At 37.5% G+C, this 20,689-nt stretch overlaps 1 protein-coding gene across 3 annotated transcripts in view; it reads left to right on the top strand.

Moving 5' to 3' along the window:
* Positions 1-20,689, top strand: part of gig (tuberin) — a 619,250-nt gene that overhangs the window by 330,500 nt on the left and 268,061 nt on the right. For all 3 annotated transcript variants that reach the window (XM_067150053.2, XM_067150054.2, XM_067150056.2), the window contains one exon: positions 3,095-3,291. In XM_067150053.2, the coding sequence (XP_067006154.2) occupies positions 3,095-3,291 (197 nt within the window). The remainder of the gene's footprint in view (positions 1-3,094; positions 3,292-20,689) is intronic.

Below are 20,689 nucleotides of genomic sequence, written 5' to 3' on the forward strand. Positions count from 1 at the left end.
ATATTCAAAACACATTCAGATTAACATTTTCTTCTAGTTACCCTAATGAAAAATTCCTGCATAGTCCAGAGTCCGTATTTCTTCATTTTTCACAATAAGAAAAATATACTAATTTTTGAAAGACCGAAATGAAATTCTGCTGTCCTTTCTTGATGACACACAGGTGACAAAGTCTCTTGTTTGCTCATCCTGACACGCTTCTTTGACCACTTCCTTTATCATTTTGAATTCTTCCCATCCAATTACACCCACTGGCCCAGGCCTCGGATTTAATTCCATGCCAGCAGTTTCAAATAAAATTATTATCACTGCGGCTACCATCAAGGTTGCCAATACTCCAAGTTGCTGCCCATTTTTCATCTCTCCTATTGCTCTTTTACATTTCATTTGTCCATTCCACCTTCCTAGAGCTGCCCTGTGCTGCACTAGTGAATCACCCATATTCAGCATTGCAACTCGGCACATCTGCTCACTCCATTGTCTGTCACGACTGACCCATTGAGTAAGTTGTACTTGGCAAGCTAGAAAGATAAGATGGTTCCAGTGATGAATTTATCTGTTATTGCTACTTCCATCTAGCAAGAAGAACCCCAACTACTGTCTGAGAAAGTGTTCTTTCGTGATGGAGGTAGTTTCATTTTTCCGTCTGGATGGAAATAGCAATTTGATATTTGTCATTTTCGTAACTGCTGCGAATGTAGCCTCTGAGAATCTCTCAAGCCCTTGGGGCTCCACGGAGCACAGTTTGGGAAATGCTGCACTAGACCATCCATCAGTTACTATTGAATGCTTACTCAGTAGCACATTAGTAGTCCCTCACTTATAGCACATACTGAAATAACAATAGTAGCACACACAGAAGTCCATCTGTTACACTACACCTTTAAATAAAAACCTTAATCTATAAGCACATGCAACAATCAGCAGTCAATCTGTCCAGTTTAACTTCAAGTCAGTTCTTGATAATAGCATGCTTGATAATAGCATCTTTGTGATGGGGCTGCCATCTGAACTGTCAAGCAAGGTGATTTTTCTGTTGGGATTATCTCCCTTGGTTTAGATAATCCCCCTTCACTAGGTAGTGTTCCTTCTTTATTTTATCCCAAGGAGGAGGATTATTTTATTCGCTAGCTTTGCCACAGTAAAGACCTCCTTCTCCGCTGCAAAGTATGCAGCACACTGAATTTGAGAAACTTCATTTCACCTCTGTCAGTGGCAGCTGGTGGTTTGAAAGTTCAGTGGTGCACTTTTTTTACCAATGATATAATATGATTACAGGCTAATTTTCAAATCTAGATACATCAACAATACTTTTTTATTATTAAAAATAAAACAAACATTTTACATTTCTATTTTCAGGTATATTACTATAATGCATTAACATGTTTTCATTTAAAAACTCTTTTACCATACTGAAATGAAACACTTTGAGGTAGCCTAATTCCGGTATTGAAAAAATATTCTTTTGTAATGTATCTGGTTTCGAAATTAAACGTTGCGTGGGCCTTCCGATTTGTTTCACCTCGGATTGTTCCTTAGCAGTCCCTTGCGGAAATGGCCTAGGCATTAAAGACTGCACCGAATTCATGATCTGGCAAAATACCACTAACTGATAAAAACACACAATAATAAAAACACACATGCTGACACGAATGTTTACACAATGAAATCAATAAGCTACTTAGCTTGTACGCACATAACAAAGCTCACGACTATACTGAAAGAAATGGCGGTGTTTATTATCAAATTTAGAGACATTAGTTATATATCCAGCCACGGCCAACTTGATGCGTCGCTCTAGCCAGGACGAATAGCTCTAGCTAGCTTCTTATGGAGCGCCACGAGGGATCCAACCGGCCGTGATCCAGCAGATGAACTTTCATCCGGTGTCGTTAGATGACACTCCTGTTCTATAACAGAATCTCACATTGAGCAGCAACGGTCTCTAGCGACTTTGCTAGTAGTTGGTTACGTAAGAGCACGGCCGATTTGATGCGTCGCTCTAGGTAGCTCCTTAGCACAGCGAGGGATCCAGTCAGCCGTGGTAGGAGGAGCCAGGTTGATAAACTCCATTTAAGCAATGTATAAGAAGCCACGCCTATCTTTTCCTCTCCCCGCGCGCCCCTCTAGCAGCCTAAAAGCACACTTCTAGCAGCCCCATGCACCCCTCAAGCAGCCCAAGTTTCATCCTACCTCAGGTTGACTTCCCGCTGCAAACTTTTCAGCTCCTGCAGTGAACATCTAAGAGTACCGGCTTGTAAAGTGCCCTGTAGTCAATATTTGCTCTTTCAAGCTCTTGAAAGGTTTGTCTTGTTGAATGAAAATACAGTAATTGAGTAATCCAAATGATAAAACTTCACCTAAAATAAACATAAAAATTTAATGGGGGTAACGCAAACCTGCAACCTTGTGGAGAAAACGCCCCTGACCTCTGTGTTCCAAGAGGAGCCCCAGCACACACATCCATGAGTGACAGTACTTTTAAATAATATCAATAACTAGTCTCTCACACATGCAACTGTCCATCAATTAAAGCATATAGTCTATTAGTACATGAGCTGTCCATCAATTAAAGCACATATTTAAATAACAATAAACAGTAATTATTCCTTCTGGTAGTACTACTACTGCCATTACCATCCTTCCCACTGCTACATCGCTCCATATTTCACAAAGACAGTTTTTTGTAGCTCTTCAGCTTTCTATTGACTAGTTTGAGATTTCTTGTGTGTGTGTGCGTGCGTGCGTGCGTGCGTGCGTGCGTGCGTGCGTGCGTGCGTGCGTGCGTGCGTGCGTGCGTGCGTACACGCACACGTGCTTTCCAGCAAATTTTATTTCCTGTTATTTTTTGTGTCTATACTACTATATTTATGAATTTTTCCACACCATCTATTAACTAAAATGTCAACAAGTCTTGAACTATAATATTTCCATCTTGAACCTTTTCTTTGGTTAAATATTTCTCCCTTTTTTCATTCACTGCTTGTTTAGTATATGATTTGTGGATTATTATGATGAATTATGCACATGCCTTTCACCTCTCTGCTAACTAATTCTGTGTGGTTTTGAAAGGTAATATTTCTTTCTGTTCCAGCTCTTACTCGTTTGCCGAAAGTGTTTGCCAGTTTTGTTGGAGATCAATACATGGCAGTATTTGCTATCTCATTGCCATTTACAAATCCCTTCAAGTATAACCACTACACTGTGTCATTGGCTCACCATGTTATTGCTGTGTGGTTCCTCAAGTGCAGACTTCCTTTCCGCAGAGATTTTGTTAAGTTCATCACTACTGTAAGTTACCCCCCGATATTTAATAAATTTTATAAATTTTATTAATTTTATAAATTGGTCTGAGTTCTTAACATTCACTTTATTGCAATCTTATTGCTGTCATTTGAGTGCTTTGTTAACACCAAGGTAACTTTTTGGTTTACTTACAGTATCAATGCATTTAAATAGGAGTTATTTCAATATCTTAACATTAACAAACACTAAATCAAAGGTGAAGTTTAGAGGAGAATTATCCAAAGCATTCACAATCAGAACAGAACCAAGACAAGGTGATGTACTATCACCACTTTTGTTTAATTGTATTCTGGAATACTTGATGAGAGAATGGTATAAAGAGAATAACAAAAATACAAAAAATGGGATACACTAAAGATGAAATTAACCTAAATTGATTAGGATTTGTAGATGATCTGGCACTACTAGCTAATAACCTTAATGAAGCTCAGAATCAGATCACAAGTCTCCAAACTATTGCTGTAAAAATGGGATTAATTTCATTTGAAAAAACTAAAATAACGGCAGTGTTCTGATATGTGGGAAAGAAATAGAAATTGTAAAACAATTTAAATACCTTGGAGAAACTGTAACATACAATTTGAATGAAAAAATTTCTTGGACAGAGAGAACGAATAAAATATCCAGAGCCCAAAAAGTAACCAGAAATACATACAACAAGAAATTTTTGTCAATAAATACAAAATTGAAACATTATAAGACTGTAGTCCAACCTGAAATAACTTATGGAAAGTGAAACATTATTTAAACTAAAGCAAAAGAATAACACAGACAAAATTTTAAAAATAAACAGAAGTAAGAACATGTGTTAATAAGAAGTACCAAAAAGGAGGAGAATGGCGTATCATCCCGAATGCAGCAGTATATCAGGAAATAGAACCCATAACGGATTTCATAAGAAAGAAGAGAATATTATTCTTTGGTCATCTGTTGAGTACACCTCAAGATAGGTTAATACACAGAATTTTGGAAAAACTTTGCAAACAAAAACAACAGCCTGTCTGGATAAAAGAAATAAAAGAAGATATGAAAGAATTAGACATAACACTGGAGGATTTAAAGAATAAATCAAATGAAGTAAATAAATTGAAAAATAGTAAAATTAGATTCCTACCAAAATGTGATAAATAAGAAAGAACTAAAATGGTATTTTCAGAAGAACAACAACAATGAAGATCAGATAGAATTAAGAAATACTGGAAGAACAGGAAAGAAAAAACCATAAAACATCTTAGAAGACCAGACAGAAATTGACTACAGTGGTCCAATGCGGTCGTACAAGCACAATAATAATAATAATCTAAAATTTTGAATGGGAAGCCATTTCTGTTGTGATTTTTTTTTGTAATGAAGTAAAAATAATTTGGCCTGGCGTAAGTGATATTTAATGCAATGACATTTTCTGAATAGTGTATTGAGGCCAAACTATAGTTATTAGAACTAGGAAGTTCATGCAGTAGCCTGACTTTTAAATAATGTTGAAATGTGAACAAAATATTCTTAAATATTTGCAAGGTTTAAATTTAAGTAATTTTTTTCATTCTTCACATACCACTGATCTACATTCAGAGCTGTTGGCCTGGTGGCAAATTCCCTGTGTATTGTTGCCCTAGTTTTTTCCTAAATGATTTCAAAGAAGTTGAAATATGTATGAAATATCTCCTTGATAAATTATTCGAATCCCTAATTCCTCCTCCTGTAAACAGATATTTGTCGCAATTTGTCCTCTTGAATTCTAACTTAAACCTTCATATTATGTTCTTTCTTAACTTTAAAAGCTCCACTCAAGCTTATTTGTTTACTAACGTCATTTCACGCCACCTCTCCACTGACAGCTCGCAACATGTCACTTATATTAAATAAAACTAGTATGTTTTTATTGTTTACCCACCTATTCATTACAATAACATCTTACAGTTACGACTTTGTCCTTATCAAATTGTCTACATAACAAATTATTAAATTAGATGGTACATGTTTCGCCTCTCATTGTAGGCATCATCAGCCATAGTTTCACCTTAAGAATAAACCAGGTACCTGATTGGAATTGACTTATGAAATCCTGTTGATTTATAACTACGTTTTGTCAAATGGATGAGTGGTCATTATACAACAATTAAAATATAAGATGTAGTATATTATTGGATTAACAATAATTGTAGCAATAGCTAAGTCGAAAAACATAATTATTTGAGAGATTATGACATAAGATGATTGATTCGTAATATTAAAAGTTGTAACAATATGATTAAAAATATGTTGACAATTTGATAAGGACAAAGTCCTAATTTTAAGATTTTATTGTATTGAACAGATGTTCATAGGACATAAACTTCATGGTTTTGATCCATATTGAATTGTGATTACAATAATAATTATTAAATTAATGTCGTCATGGTCCACCTTTTCAATACTGTAATATGCAATATTTTTTAATTACATTACTAAACTAGGGACAATTGACGTAAAAACAAATGTACAAACACACAATTGACATTAAAATCTGAGATAAACTATGTGTAAAAGTTGAAAATTAAATTCTTAGCATCTGGATTATGCTCATCATCCATACTCTTTCTTGCATTAATATTCATAGAATTGTTAGTTCCATCACCGCTAATCATTACAATTTCAATTGTAAAACGGGAACTGGTAAATGTTGATTCTGTAGTCGCATCATCACCAAATCTACTTGAGTGGTGTTAGCAGTATGCAAGCCACTGGAAGCCACTGTAAATAACCACCACCGGGTGAGTTGGCCGTGCATGTAGAGGCGCGCGGCTGTGAGCTTGCATCCGGGAGATAGTAGGTTCGAATCCCACTATCGGCAGCCCTGAAAATGGTTTTCCGTGGTTTCCCATTTTCACACCAGGCAAATGCTGGGGCTGTACCTTAATTAAGGCCACGGCTGCTTCCTTCCAACTCCTAGGCCTTTTCTATCCCATTGTCGCCATAAGACCTATCTGTGTCGGTGCGACGTAAAGCTCCTAGCAAAAAAAAATAAAAATAAAAAATAACCACCAGCTGACGCAGAACTGATAGATAGTGTTTCCACATCAACCAACATAAATAAAATGAAATGTTCCCGTTGTGCTTGTTAAAATCATGTTTAACATGTGCCATTCTGACAATGTCCAACAGCATTTCTACATTCACAGACGACAGGAAGACATTGTATGAAAAATATTGTTATATATCGTTACATACAGTTGGCGTTTTAAAGAAGTCAATATATTGAACCTTTCCAGATGTATACCAATACTGATGGAACATCACATTAAAGTGATCTAGTGGTGATCACCTTGAACAACTACAACTGCCAGAAAAAGTGGTAAATTCACAAATTTTCACAAACCATTAAAATATCAAAATGTATCGACATTTGAAAGAAACTAACGGCATATTCGCATTCAGCACGTTGTTTTTATACAACAAATAAACATAAAGAAACATAAACAATATTTCGTTACGTAGTGTCATGCATTCGTTTGAATGAGTATTATTGAAATTGGAATGCTGATGGTTTTTTGTGGTTAAAAGTTTCTCGAGCTAGATTAGTACATAAAATGTCCGACTCGTTGGCTGAATGGTCAGCATACTGGCCTTCGGTTCAGAGGGTCCCGGGTTCGATTCCCGGCAGGGTCGGGAATTTTAACCAGCATTGGTTAATTTCTCTGGCACGGGGGCTGGGTGTATGTGTAGTCTTCATCATCATTTCATCCTCATCACAACGTGCAGGTCGCCTACGGGAGTCAAATAGAAAGACCTGTACCTGGCGAGCCGAACATGTCCTCGGACACTCCCGGCACTAAAAGCCATACGCCATTTCATTTCATTTTTACTGACACTGACAGTAATCTACTGACTTTCTTGTATGTAGCCTTGGTTTTGTACGCTTTCAGTTAACACATTGCGGACTGGGTGCTCATCACACTGCTCAACCCCTGCGCCCGGCCATTTTCTGTGTAACTTACTGCTACAGCACATGCACATAAACAAATAGGTCTAACTTCACTAACCTTCTACTGATTATGGTGAAATTTACTTTTGAAACCTTTGTTAAGAGTCCTAATAATATTTCCTGGTGTGGTAGGCTGTGTAGCAATGACCCCCGGGAAGGGACACACAGCAAATTTTGAGGGGATCAGTTGACCAGTAGTCTTTTCAACATTATATTTTTTACCCGTCCCGTTAATATAAACAAAGCAAATGATTTTTGCAGTACACAACTAGTTACATCAGGCCACTTCAAGCCCTTAGGGGATATTTTGTGTAATGAAATAGTTTGCTGGATACTAGTTCGTCTACTCGGCAACAAGTTCAAAGAAATCATCGCAAAAAATAAGCCCTACTACTTTGTCAATGTTTTGAGGCTCATCAAGTCTTACCATTATGCCAGGAACTCCTGGAAAATCCTTTAAAGTTGGTGAACTATTATTTTCTACCCATTCATCAGAAGAAATAGACATATCACTTCCATTTACACTCACAACGTCACTTTCAGCCTCGTTCTCGACCACCACTACTTTATGCTGTTTTGGAGGGTGCACTTCATTATCAACCGAGACACGCTTGTCGGAGTAGCTATCAACATCAAACTCGCGATCGGCAACATCACTGGGGCAATCTGAATAGTTATCCGCATATAATTCATTAAAAATCTCGCCTACATCTACGCTCATGTTCAGTCTGGAAAGCGCCATCTTACCCACCACATGGCTTCTTAAACGTTATACATACGAGGTCGGAAAACTTAGCAAATGAATCATAAAATAGAAGAAGAATGTAAAGCAAAGCTAGCATAGAATAAGCAAAAGCTTCAATGCTGAGATTCTAGTAACCTTGACAGCCAGATAGTTTCAGAGATTTCGACAGATGTCTATGAATATACAAGTATCGTAAAGACGAGTTAACTCTTCTCCAGTCCACAATGCTCGGCCAGCAAAACACGAGTGAACTCTTCTCCTGTCCACAATGTGTTAAAACAGTACAGTAGGTGGTCTACTGCAAATGTTGTCGTGGATCCTGTCTTGTATTTTATATTATTCAGAAATATCATATCATCGAGAAGCACCATGAGGAATCAAAGCATGTACATCTAGCTTTCTTTGTTCTGGAGGAAGCATACAGTAGTGTACCTCATGATCTGAACTGATCTTGTTTACTCTCCGTCAGCATGGAGTTCCGGAGAAGCTAGTAGGATTGATGAAAGAACTCTACCACGGTCCTAAAAGCTGGGTACAGTCAGCTGCTGGCCTGTCAAGTTATTTTTCTATCTCAGTGGGTGTCCATCTGGGATCAGCACTTTCACACACACACACACACACACACACACACACACACACACACACACACATACACACACTTTTTATCATAATCATGGACACCGTCACAAAAACCTGCAGATGCTGGCACCCTGGACCCTTCTTTGTGCCCATAATGTGTTGTTCGCCTCTGTAAGCAAGACTGAGCTTCAAGAACAAGTGTAAGCATGGAAAACCTACCTAGAGGTGTTCAAACAATGTCTTTAATTAAAAAGATGGAGTACGTGACAAGAGATCTGAATGCTATGGATGCCCTCCAAATCATTGACCTGCTGAAAAATATCTTGGCTCAACCATCGCTGCGGATGGGACCTTCAGTACTCAAACAGCCAGGTGTATCAGTAATGTGTGAAAGAAGTGGTGGCCTATGATTGGTGTGCTCTGTGACAAGAAAATTCCTGAGTGGTTAAAGTAAAAAATATATCGGGCTGTCCTGTGTCCAGTCACACTATATGGTGCATAGGGTTGGGCTGCAGCAAAGGAAGTAGAACATAGACTTGCCATTATGGAAACCAGATTGCTTTGCTGGACATGAGGTCTGACACTCCACGATCATGTCACCAATGATGACATCCATAGTAGATATGGAATGGCACCAGTGACAGATAAGATGGGTGAAATCCGGTTACGATGGTACGAACACATGCTTCGAGCAGACAGCACATCTGTTGCAGGAAGGGGTTTGACCATGGAAGTTTCAGGAAGATCAAAGCAGCGATGGGGTGACATCCTTCATAACAACCTGAAGATCGTTGTTCTACACCCCGGCCAAGCATTTGATTGAGTCAAGTGGAGAAGCAAAGCCAAGAAAGCGGACCCCACCTAACTGCGGTACAAACACAGTGGAAGAAGATGATGATTCAGAAATGCCACACAATTCATCCCAACACACTTACTGAACAATTAAATAGAAGTAAAATATGAAGAAAGTCCTATAATATCTTAAATTTTCCCACAATCTTACCTTAGAAGTTCTTCAGTGTGTGGTATGGTTGGAAATGTTGCAGACTAAATGGAACCTTGCACTGACCACACTGCCAGGGCATCTCCTTTCTATTCTGGCACTTCAGGATACATCTCTTTGTTGTTTTCAAACCCTTCACAACAGTTGTCTCAACTTCGACTGGGAAATGGCGTCTGGTCAGTCTGGAAGGTAGCTCATAATGGGTGATGAAACATGCTTTGGCGACCTTATATTATAATGAACATTCAATCATTACTTCTGCCATTGTCTGCTTGTTGTATGTTCTCTCCCAAGTGCCATTCACAATTTGTTGCAGCTTGTGGCAGTTCAAAAGTATCATGTCAAGAGTGTAAGAAAATACCTTTTTGTAGGCATTTTTGATTTCTAACATAATATGAAATTGACTGAGAAGCTGATATAAATCTACACTTCTCATGTTAGCATTACAGGCTATGATTGCTGTGGGTTTGAATCATATGACTCCAGTCAGTCCTCCTGTCAATTCTTTTTGGTATCAGGAAAATCTACTGTCAAAAGTTTGAATACTCGAGTTTATACTTCTATAAAAAGATGAATGGGTCCACCAATCTCAAACTTAATTGCACCAAATTATTGCTCCATTCTTTCTGAGTTTAACAGTGATATCCAACTTCTTCTCCCATGTTTGTTTCTGCTGCTATAGCTGGTGTAATCAGAACGAAAAAAGACAGTGTATATTTTGACATTCTACGGACAAACCTCAACTTTAATGTTACGAAACATCAAAATGCATCATTTGAATGTCCCGAACAAATTTTCAAACTTATGAGAGTTTATCACTATAGCTTAAAAAGTTATTTAATTTGTAATGGTTTTCTCAGTTCTCAGTTCTGAAAAGTCAGACAAAGCTGCTTTTAATACTGTTATGAATGCTGTTGGTACTGTTTTCATAATCGATATTCAGTATAGGCCTACAGAAAATTTTCACACATCCATAAATTTTATACAGATTATTATTTGAGAGTGGAATTGCGTGAGCGCCAAGCAGCTACACTCCAGCTGCCTGTAAACCATTGTGTTGCCGGTCTTGTGGTAGGCAGTGTGTTATTTAGTGAATACGTAACTCTCTCTTTAGAACAGGAATAATATTTAATGAAATTAAGCATAGACCATTTCCTATCACCTTTTTGCACCAGGATTTTCGACTTCCAACAGCAGTTTTTAAATGGTGAGGCAGTTACTGTTTAAAAACATTGTCATTGTCTTTGTACATCAGATTAATGACTGTCTTTCATATTTACATACGTACAAAAGGTGAACAATTTATAGTTACAAAATTTGCCCATCAGAGATGTCTGTTCTTGCACATCAGATTTGAAATCCATGTTAATTTTAATGTGTTCTGTCAGAAGGATGTCGTCAGAAAATTAATTATTATCCCAATAATGGTTTTTCAGTTTTCTGGACATGCTGAATAAGTGCTTAGATCTTTCATTATTTCCATACTTCTCTGTCTTTTGGTGGCATTGGTGATATTTACTTTTGCCACTTTCCCCTTAATATAAACCCAAATGACCTTGAATGCATTTAATTCACAGTGAGCAGTGGGCAGCCAGACTTAAAACTCCACATCAGAACGAGTTGTTTGTTAGTACGTTAAGCTTCTTTTGAGATGTCGCGAAGTGTCGTCTAGTTCGATCAATTTTATAGCTCTGATTTCATAAGCTGGTCATTCCTTTCAACATGGAGCGGTGGTGAAATATTTCTCTGCTGGGCTGAGTGGCTCAGATGGTTCAGGCGCTGGTCTTCTGATCCTAACTTGGCAGGTTCCGTTCTGCTCAGACCGGTGGTACTTGAAGTTGCTCAGATATGTCAGCCTTGTGTCGGTAGATTTACTGGTACATAAAAGAACTCCTGTGGGGAAAAAATTCCAGCGCCTCGGCTTGTCCGAAAACCGTCAGAAGTAGTTAGGTAGTTAGTGGGATGTAAAAAAAAACCTTCAGTTATTAACCCGTAAGGATACCTGTATGTGTAAACATTACCCAGGCAAAATTGAAATGTATATATCAGTTATTTCTAATGCGCTCTTCAGGCCTCTTTTCTCAATTCCTTTCGAGTGAACCCTTCCAAATGTCATGACCTTGAATCAGCTGCATGGCTTTATTAGTTCCACTTGTAGTGCAAGAGAAACAGCGGCTGGGTAAATTTCACACATGTGCACGCTCATAGTTCCAAAATTCCATTCTTGTCATTAACTACATTGTTTTTACAGTCGAACAGTGCAGTAATTATTATTAGACAAGTGTACTTTATAGTATTTGTGCATTTTTCAGCAAGTTTACACAACATTTTTAGTGAATTTCAGGAACTGAAGATGAATCACTTTATGATGCAGAACAAAATTATAAACTTGTTGCTCCCAAGGAAGACAGCAAGATCACGGTTAGTGATGACGGAAATTTACAATGTCAGAGAAAGTGATCAGACACATTCTAATATGTTTATTTCCTTTATAGGAATTAGCAATTGACACTTTTATTGTATTTCAAATGCTGAAGTCATCTGTAAAGCAAACAATCTCAACTCAACTGTGAATCTACACTCCGTCAAAATTGCTGTCCTTGGATCAAGAAGTATAATACTGACTCTACCAACAAATCTGCAAAGTCATATTCAGTGACATTCTAGAAAATCTGAGGAAAGGAAAAATACAGAACTCAGGAAGCGTCAAGAATGAAGATGCCAAAAATGTAGAAGTAGAAAGGACAGAAAAACCATAATGTTTTGTGTAATCTGCAAAAAACTTAATTTGCCAGAAACATGAGAAGCCAGTGTATGTGGAGAATGTGTGGAACAAATGAACAAGTAACAGGAAATAATGGACCAGGAGTGAAATGTAATCAAGTCTGATCTTTTAACATCCTCTACAGTTCTTAACCTCTGCTCTTCTCTCTATACCCAACATTTGTTTATCATATCTGACTCTTTTGATACAGAAAATATGTGCCTAAAAAATGATGTAATATAAACAACTGAGTGCCTCTGTGTGTGTGTGTTTTCTTTTTATGAGAACACGAATATTTCAATATCCATTCTTGTTATCACAAGTTGCACATTGCCATAATCACTCCAAAACTATTACAGTTGATTCACTACACAAATGTATCATCATTTACATGGTTTCCAATAATTACAATTTAGAATTAAGGAAGCTTTTTGCTTGTGGGTAATTTTCATCCATCACGCTTTCTTGCGTCTCGACAGAGTGTGCATGTCCTGCCGGGTTAAAATATTTCTCTCTGTAACGCAAGATATGTCAGTTTACCTCCACCACCACACTGGGATTCCTTGTAGATGTATCCATCATTGTGTGATATGGTACCTGGTCAATAACAACAGCTGATTTGGCTGGCAAGAGACTTAAAATTGCTCTAAACCACTCTTTGAAAACCAGATGAATTACATTTTTTTAAAAGAACCAGTGCGAGTGACGATATTATGGTTCAATAACCACACAATCACTTGTTAGGCCCAATTTACCCTTCACTTGCAGGATAGTTACTAATATGGTTACAGAAGTTTTGCAAGCCATCCACGAAACTGGTTTTCATGTCTTTACGGACCGGTTCTATACTAATTACGACCTTGCAGCTTAGCTACTGAAACTAAAGGTCCATATTACAGGCACTGTAATGGTAAATAGGAGAGGTCTGCCATTACAAGTGAGAAAAGCTGCAACAAAGAAAATGAAACAACATGACATTATTGCAATCCAAACAGATAACACTTCATGCTTGGTTTGGAAGAACAGGCGGATTATTGCTATGCTGTCCACTTTCTATGACAAAGAATAAGACGCTAAGGTGCCGAGGAAATTGTAGAGAACATGTGCTTATAATCGGTGACTCTCACTGGTTCTTTTTAAAAAATGTAATTCATCTGTTTTTCAAAGAGTGGTTTAGAGCAATTTTAAGTCTCTTGCCAGCCAAATCAGCTGTTGTTATTGACCAGGTACCATATCACACAATGATGGATACATCTACTAGGAATCCCAGTGCACTTTCAACATGGCCTTTATGTCTCAGTTAGTGCCCGCTAAATTTTCCTCTCAAATAATATTCCGTAGCAAATCAGGGAGGATGTGTATGTTTACTATAAATATCGGTTATGAAAACAGTAAAATAATAATGATGATCATTATTAGCTTGAAAAGAGTACTTAACAACATTTATAATGGTCTTAACAACACCTTTGTCAGACTTTGGAGAAATGAGAAACTCATTACAAATTAAAATTATAAAAACTCTGTAAGCTCTAGTGATAAACTCTTGTAAATTTGTAATCTTGTTTGTAACAGTGAAGGCTATGACAGACGCAAATTTTATCACGTTCGGATGACACGTTTTGGTGTTTTAAATTTGAGGTTTGTAGAATGCCAAGAAAACTTGTTTTTTTCCCATTCCAATTACAGCATCTGCAGAAACAAACACGGCAAAACATGGTATATACCACTGTTACATATAGAAAGAATGGAAACATAATTTGATGTTGTTAGGTTTGAGATTGGTGGACTCATTAATTTTTTATGGAAGTTTAACCCTTCGCTGTTCCTAGCACACCAGAGCCCCTCAAGTTGTACGACTTGCCTGACGTGCTGAACACTCCAAAATGCTCTATACACATGTAGCCATTAGAAGTGTGTTGAAGGGTCTTCTGAAACCATGCTGCATTCCCATGACTCAACAAACTCTCAGTGCCTTATTGGTAGTCTTTCCCATGTGTATTTTACAAGGAGACGTAGTTTATAAACGTTGTATTCCTGTTAGAGATCATGCATGCTCGAGTTCACACCATGTCGTCTACTTACTGTGGAGTGGTGTTGAAAGGTTTGAAATAATGGGAAATTGGAGATACATTATAAATTACTGGAGATAGTGAACTTCCTGGTAGAGGTTCAGAATAATATTCTGACGAATGTAGTAGAGCTAATGAATCTGAGAATCATGAAAATCAGGAACAAATAATGTGTAAAGACCGGCTACAGACAGGGCTACAAAGAAATATTACTATTGTAGTGATCTTGGAGTTACGATAATAGTTTTGATGAACTGTAAATATGGGAAACCATTGCTAGTCCAAAACCACAATTTACCTTCCAGGAGTTCAGAAAAAAAAATTTGTTTCAATTGTTTGTGGAATGGGAATTTTATGAGCTTGTAGTAAAACAGACAAATATTTATGCTGAATATTTACAAAGAACAACTGGCACTGTTAATAATACCTGGCAAAACATTACGGCGTGTGTAGGCTTTCTAATTTATATGGGTTTGGTTGTTTAACCTAAAATTGAAGATTATTTCCTAGGAGACTTGCATGTGCCCATTAGTAAGGCACACACTGAAATTGTTTAGGAAACTTGGGCAATATTGAAATTCAAAATTAATGCGAGTACACACACACACACACACACACACACACGCGCGCGCGCGCGCGCACACACACACACACACACACACGCACACACACACAGATCATTTAAAAAACAAAATGCAAAAGAAATTGCTTTTAAATATTTATTCATTTGACTACTATGTTATTTTCTTTAAAGGGGGGCATTTATGCTTCTGTGTCAATTGGGATTTAAATGCCCCATCAGAAAACATGTTAATTTGGGCCGGGCAGCCGCGCTTAAATGGGGAACAGCAAAGGGTTAAACTCAATTCCCCACATACTTTGAACTGGTAGCTGCTTCATGCAAGAAGGATCTATGTCCTTTATTGCCCCTTACAGTCATATCACACTAAGTGTATGTGAATGTTCGGATGGTTGAATTATAGTTTAACGGTGGATATGCATTGTTGAGCTTTATAGGTGATATTAAAAAATACTGTTTAGACTGTAATCGTATCTGTGTAGCTTCTCTTTGTGTTTTTTATAAATATGAAAAAATTATATGAGGCATTACAATTGAAACTTTAGCAGCAGCAGTTCGTGTCTACATAATAATAGTAATAATAAAACAATGAAAGTAGAAAAATATGAAATTTAAAAAGAAAAATCTAACGCCAAGTAGGCGTTGCGAAAACTTTTAACTTACAGGTCCAACAACAAATACGGAAGGATTGTAGATCGTGGAAGGAACCCTAATGAGGCCATAAGATCGTATCTCATTGTGGGGAAAGGGAAACACACGTCAACTACCCTTAAGCTCAAATGTATTTAAAACCTAAAGTCCCTGAAATATAAAATGCGCCCAGCTAACAATGTAAGAAAAAACTTTAGTATCCTGAACTAAAATACATATTGACATACAATAGAATACAACAGCTCTTTGGATAGTTGGATGTACAAAACTTTACCGGACAATTGGATATTACAGCTCTTCAAATAATGGGTTATACAAACAAACTTTAAGTTACAAATTTAGAACAAATAAGAGTTGCCTCGAAAAGCATAAATGTTGCTGTGACCGTCCATTGGGGCACACTCATTCAAAATTTAAAACTGGTGAATGTGGAAGTCTACAGTAAAACTCCATTACGTGAAACAAATTACATTACCACAAAAAGTTACATAAGATTAGAAAATGCCGAAACACAAGAATGAATTTAAATTAAGCGAAAACCAATAATATAGCTCTTACCGTAAGAGGCTGGAGTCCCAAAAGCGGGACGGACGCAAAGCGCATCCTCCTGCTGAGGGGATCAGAGTTCAAAGATGCGGACAAATGCCTCACACACGTGAAGAGCCCAAAACCGGAAATCGTGCGATTATAATGTAACCAATGAAAACACGGAATTTCCCTAGACCTCCATATTCACCAATGGAAAAGGTCGTTATTCTGACCAATCCCTATTCATCAGATTTCCGCAGGGGAAGTTCGAGAACTTTGCTTGCAAAACGTGTAGAAATTTTGTGATTACAATTGTCACCCCCCCCCCCCCCCTCTCCCCTCTTGGAGCCGGTCACATTAATTTAAAGCACATATAATACAAGGTAATAAGGTAATAATCAAAGTAATAAACCTGAAGGAATATATGTGAACTGATAAGACACCAATTATAACATCACAAGTTTCGAAAACATACATATGGCTAGAAACAGCGATAAGCGGGATTACCAGCATGACAACTAGATAAAGGATGTGGGAAGTGGACTGGCATCCCTAAGAGGATGTGATCTTATGCGACGTTGTAGGGAAAAAGACGTGCGAGCGATTACCCTTCAGTCTGCATTTACTAACAAATAAGGAAATTTTAACATAGTTGAATAACAGCAATATAAAATAACATGATCAATAAAGAAAACAAGGGTGAATCGAACCACGTGGAATATAAAATAAATTACAACAATCTTACAAGGAAAATAGAAAAGGAAAATTACAGATTATTACATATAAATTACAAGGAAAATTGACAAAGGAATTTAAAATTTAATGCAGAAGCCTTTAGAGTTGCTGCCTTCCTAATACACATCAGCGAGAGACGCATAGCTCCAAACAGTGTACACTAAATTGATGCAGGACTACTGGAGGCAACCCCGGATGGAAAACTAAATTTTCCATACCCAACTGAAAAGGTTAATAAAAGCAAATTGCCTCCAAAAGAAAGGATATGCCTCGCTGACGAGCTAAGGCATTACAAAACAAAACAGCAAAAACAAGGGTTCTAAGGTAAACTCGGTAGTAAATAAGTTTACATGTTAATTTAAAATTCGAGATAAGGAAACATGCTTACTCTAAGGTGGCTGGAGCCGCTCACGGGACCACACTCGAAGTGCGTCCGACCGTGAGGATGTACGAACACCAAAGATGTGGAGCAGAGCTCTGCTCCTACGGAGGAGCCAAAGGCCGGAAATTGAGAAACACGCAAACAGCCAATCAGGGAAGCTTACAATGATTTGACCCAAAATTTTCGCCAATGAAAAAGGTCATTATTCCGACCAATTAAAACAAATTACCATATATGGCCAAGAAATTCTAGAGGTTTCGATTGCGAAACACAGCGATTTCGTTATCGAAGCCTCCACGTGGCAAAGACTGGGCAATACAAAAGGTTGTTTAAAGGATTGCAAGTTACAACAAGCACAATTACAGGAGATCTCCAATACCAAAATATTTTTTTCCACCAACACTCATAATGATTAAATAAATATGTCTTATGAGTCCTGAAAATCCCATTAATATTTTTACATAAATTCACAAAAAAAACCCCACAAATATTTCATTGACTTCTTCGAAAATGTCTTTGAATGTTCCTTTGTTTTTTCAATAGCGATTTCACAAAATTTTAGCATAATGACAAGACAAGAATTAAATGATCACATCGACGTTATGAACTTCTCACCACCGGCGACAGAGCCCTTAGCCTGCAATCTCCTTCCCCTTAAAACATTAGACCACCTGTCTTTTACAATTCCCCCCTTTCCTTCCCATCCCTGTTTTACACCTACTGCATCATGTACATTTTTTGAGGGAGGCCTACTTTCCTGCATGTCCTCTGAGAGAATCCTAATTATCTCCCTCAAACTCTCCAACTCCTCCCTCATACTCCTTAATGCCTGGCCACACCCACAGTTCCTACACTTGCACTCCTTAGCCATTCTTTATGGAATAATGTGAAGGAAAAAAAATTAAATAACTTATTCTGTGCAAAATAGAAATGAAAGGAAAGAAATATTGTCTAGGATAGTTCACAAAGATTACACGACAATAAGGTAATTAATATAGGCTACTACTACACTGCAATAGTACTTAGTTGTAGAAATTGTTTTTCTGCAGCACCCTAACAGAATGAAAATTGCTGTTAACTACTGAAAACTGAAAGTAATACACAAGAATTAGGCCTACACAATTCTAAACTGCAGTTAAGTCTACCTTAATTACTACAACATAATTCTAGTAAGATAGTTACTACAGATACCACACATAGTACAGATACTATACTACACAAATATTTCACAGTAATAGAATAAACACAGTATTTTTCTAATAAGATACTATAATACACTACAATAATTTTCAACTACGTTCAGACTGTGTTTAGATACTACAATATACTGCAATAATATTAAACTATGTTCAGACATATCTTAATTACAACAGGTTATTACTAAGTACAAACAGAAATGGAAATTACAATTAAAATTTGAAATTCGCAAGACTACTCAAAGTAATAGAATACCGTAAGCACGCTAATTTGTAATAAGTTACTGCTATACACTACAATAGTTTTTAAACTACATTCAGAAGTATGCTAATTACAATGGGTTATTACGAAACACAAATAGAAATAAAAATTGCAATTAGGCCTAAAGTTTGAAATTTGCTAGAACTACTCAAGGATTGCCAACAAAGTCAAACGCGTAGACAGAAGATTATTATTAGTACATACTACTTTATCCTACTATGCTCTAATAGAAATGGAACCTGCCGTTTGTTTAAATGCCAAAGTATTAAAAGGGTTACCACTCGCAGAGATACGCATGAATATAGCAGGCAAGATACTGTCACTGCAAACCTTGTAATCCTTAGTTTTTCCTTCGGGCTGGGGGTACAGCAGGGGCAGCTTGCCATTCAGCCTCACTTCTTCATCTGTTGAGGAAGGTCTTCCCTTTTTCCTGTTCTGTGTTTTCCACACATTTCCTACAAGTTGTCTTACCAAGTTTTTCCTGAACTTCAGATGAGTCATTCCATTGTTACGTTCTTTGAGGAGTAGGAAGGAATTAACTACTGTGATCTCCAGAAGCCAGAACAACATTTTTCTCCACCACTTCACTGATTTACGTGTGAATGGGTATGAGCTAGCATAGTGGTCAGAAAGATAACCCCCCCCCCCCCCCCATGTATTGATTATAAGCACATGTTCTCTACAATTTCCTCAGCACCTTAGCATCTTATTCTTTGTCATAGAAAGTGGACAGCATAGCAATAATCTGCTTGTCCTTCCAAACCAAGCATGAAGTGTTATCTGTTTGGACTGCAATAATGTCATGTTTCATTTTCTTTGTTGCAGCTTTTCTCACTTGTAATGGCAGACCTCTCCTATTTGCCATTACAGTGCCTGTAATATGGACGTTTAGTTTCAGTAGCTCAATTGCAACGTCGAAACTAGTATAGAACCAGTCCGTAAAGACATGAAACCCAGTTTTGTGGGTGGCTTGCAAAACTTCTGTAACCATATTAGTAACTATCCTGCAAGTGAAGGGTAAATTGGGCCTAACAAGTGATTGTGTGGTTATTGAACCATAATATCGTTCAATCGCACATATGTATCCAGTACTCGAGATCCCATTATAGGATTCTGCTTGTTGTAACACCTGAACACGACACGACCCTTGAAGTCTACAGTGCTTTCATCAACACTCAGATTCTTTCCTGGAATGAAGTGTTCCCTGAATTTAATGTCCAGGTACGACATATCTCTGACCTTCGAACCTTTATATTGTGGGCCTGCCTTATCAGCATCAGGGGAAGGAAGATGGAGATTCCAAAATATCTGTAGAAATCTGTCTCATCTTTGTACAACACCTGCTTATCCAAACAGTCTTCACTAAAATAATCCTACATTTCTGCCTTATTCTTCATCCACATTTTGATAATTACACCAGTAAATGCCTTCAGCTGTTCTAAAGTCTCAGCTTTCCAAGAAAACCAGATTGATCTCTTCTGAAGTGGAGTATTTTGCTGTATTTTCATTTCAGCAAATTTGTTTGTCTCATGAACAATAGAGGTTTGCAACTGATCAGTAAAAAATAGCTGTCAGTACTCTAATTCTATTTTAGGTCTATTGCCGCCACTTATGAATCCACTGACTAACCTGTAAGGAAATTTGGATAATCCTGTTGTCACCCCTTTTCCACAATCTCCATGGTATGTTTGAAGTCGGCACTGTATGACTGGGAATGGGATGAGTCATAATATTATCGCCTCCTCCATGATTTCTTGCGATGCTGATATCAATATCATCACTTGAATCACTCATGGATACATCACTTATATCGCCACATTCAAAATCTTCATCACTTTCATGGTCACTATGATCAAAATCAGCCAAAATAAATGCAGGAATCTCAGCTTCGGTCAGGTTGTGCCCCGCTATGTTGCTTCATCGTGTCT

Source organism: Anabrus simplex, chromosome 6 (genome assembly GCF_040414725.1).
Source record: "Anabrus simplex isolate iqAnaSimp1 chromosome 6, ASM4041472v1, whole genome shotgun sequence".
Classification (NCBI taxonomy): domain Eukaryota; kingdom Metazoa; phylum Arthropoda; class Insecta; order Orthoptera; family Tettigoniidae; genus Anabrus; species Anabrus simplex.